General features: G+C 51.2%; 1 protein-coding gene across 1 annotated transcript; it reads right to left on the bottom strand.

Moving 5' to 3' along the window:
• Nucleotides 1-297: 297 nt before the first annotated feature.
• On the bottom strand, nt 298-507 carry LOC132494302 (small ribosomal subunit protein uS14-like). The gene has a single exon (XM_060105318.1). The coding sequence runs from the start codon at nt 505-507 to the stop codon at nt 346-348; it is 162 nt and encodes a 53-aa protein (XP_059961301.1). The 3' UTR covers nt 298-345.
• Nucleotides 508-1,651: the final 1,144 nt, after the last annotated feature.

Below are 1,651 nucleotides of genomic sequence, written 5' to 3' on the forward strand. Positions count from 1 at the left end.
ACAGGTTCCGGACGCGCAGGCTCAGCGGCCATGGCTCACGGGCCCAGCTGCTCCGTGACATGTGGGATCTTCCCGGACCGGGGCACGAACCCGTGTCCCCTGCATTGGCAGGTGGACTCACAACCACTGTGCCACCAGGGAAGCCCAGCAGTAATTTTTATTACCAATCTAGCAATGAGGTAAACTTTACCACCTGACTTCCCCTCCCCCATAAATCACATGAAGATATCCAGAAATGAGTTTCATTGTGGGTTTTTCTGAAGTTTTAAATTTTTAATTTTATATGCAAAGAGTTAGTATTGTTTCTGAGGAAGGTAGATATGCTTGATGACCCATTCAAGAAGTTCACACTTGGTCCAACCTCATGAAGCCGATGTCTTTCGCGTACTGGCAGAAACACTGGCAGCGTATATTGAGGCCATATTGCCGGATCACACCGTGCCGGTGTGAGCGAGAACCCTGGCCGAATTTTCCCAGATGGCTCCAGTAGAGCTGCTGCTGACCCATGTTGCTTTCTCAGCTGCAACGAGGCAAAAGTTCATTGCGGTTTTTTTGGTTTTGTTTTTTTAATAAATTTATTTATTTATTTTTGGCTGCGTTGGGTCCTCATTGCTGCCCACGGGCTTTCTCTAGTTGCAGCGAGTGGGGGCTACTCTTCATTGTGGTGCGCGGGCCTCTCACTGTGGTGTCTTCTCTTGTTGCAGATCACGGGCTCTAGGCGCATGGGCTTCAGTAGTTGTGGCACACAGGCTCCGTAGTGGTGCCTTGCGGGCTCTAGAGCACAGGCTCAGTAGTTGTGACGCACGGGCTTAGTTGCTCCACGGCATGTGGGATCTTCCCGGACCAAGGCTTGAACCCCTGCGCCCTGCATTGGCCGGCAGGTTCTTTAACCACTGTGCCACCAGGCAAGCCCCTCATTGTGTTTTAACTTTATCAGTAACGCTTATTTGACAGATACTGAAATGTACTGATTTAATTAATTCGCCTGATTCCTCTGGAATTTGCTCCATATTTTTAATACTGAGACAAGCTATTTATCAGGCACTATGCTAAGCCCACAAAAAAAAATGAGGAACATTCCTCAGTTTGATTGGATAAAGGAAGGCTGATTTATCAACAGGCTGGGCTCCAGTAAAAGACATTATTGGGAAGGGCATGGTGAAAGAAACCTCCTCATAGAGAAACACACTGTATCAATAATCTACTGCTGTTTAACAAACCACTCCGAGAAAGAAACAGCAGCTGAAAACAATAAACATTTATCGTTCCGCAGTTTGTGGAATCCAGGAGGAAGCCGACAGCAGCTCTGCCGGATGATCCCGTCTCAGGGAGTCTCCTGAGACTGCAGGCAGGTACCAGCCGGGGCTGCATCACCTACAGGCTTGACTGGGGCTGGAGGACCCACCTCCCGGCGGCTCAGTCACACGCCGGGAAGTTCCCCAGATTTTTGGCAGGAGCTCGTCCCTGGTAGACCCCTCCACGGGGCTGCTGGGCTACCTCCTGACAAGGCAGCCGGCTTCCCACGGCTTCCCCCTTCTGTGCCTGTACAGCTTCCGACTGGGCACCCAGGTGTGGACGGGGACCTCGAAGGGTGTGGGCCCCAGCAGGTGAGGGTCATCAGGGGCTATGCTGTAGACTGGCCATCACATGG

Source organism: Mesoplodon densirostris, chromosome 7, assembly GCF_025265405.1.
Source record: "Mesoplodon densirostris isolate mMesDen1 chromosome 7, mMesDen1 primary haplotype, whole genome shotgun sequence".
Classification (NCBI taxonomy): Eukaryota; Metazoa; Chordata; class Mammalia; order Artiodactyla; family Ziphiidae; genus Mesoplodon; species Mesoplodon densirostris.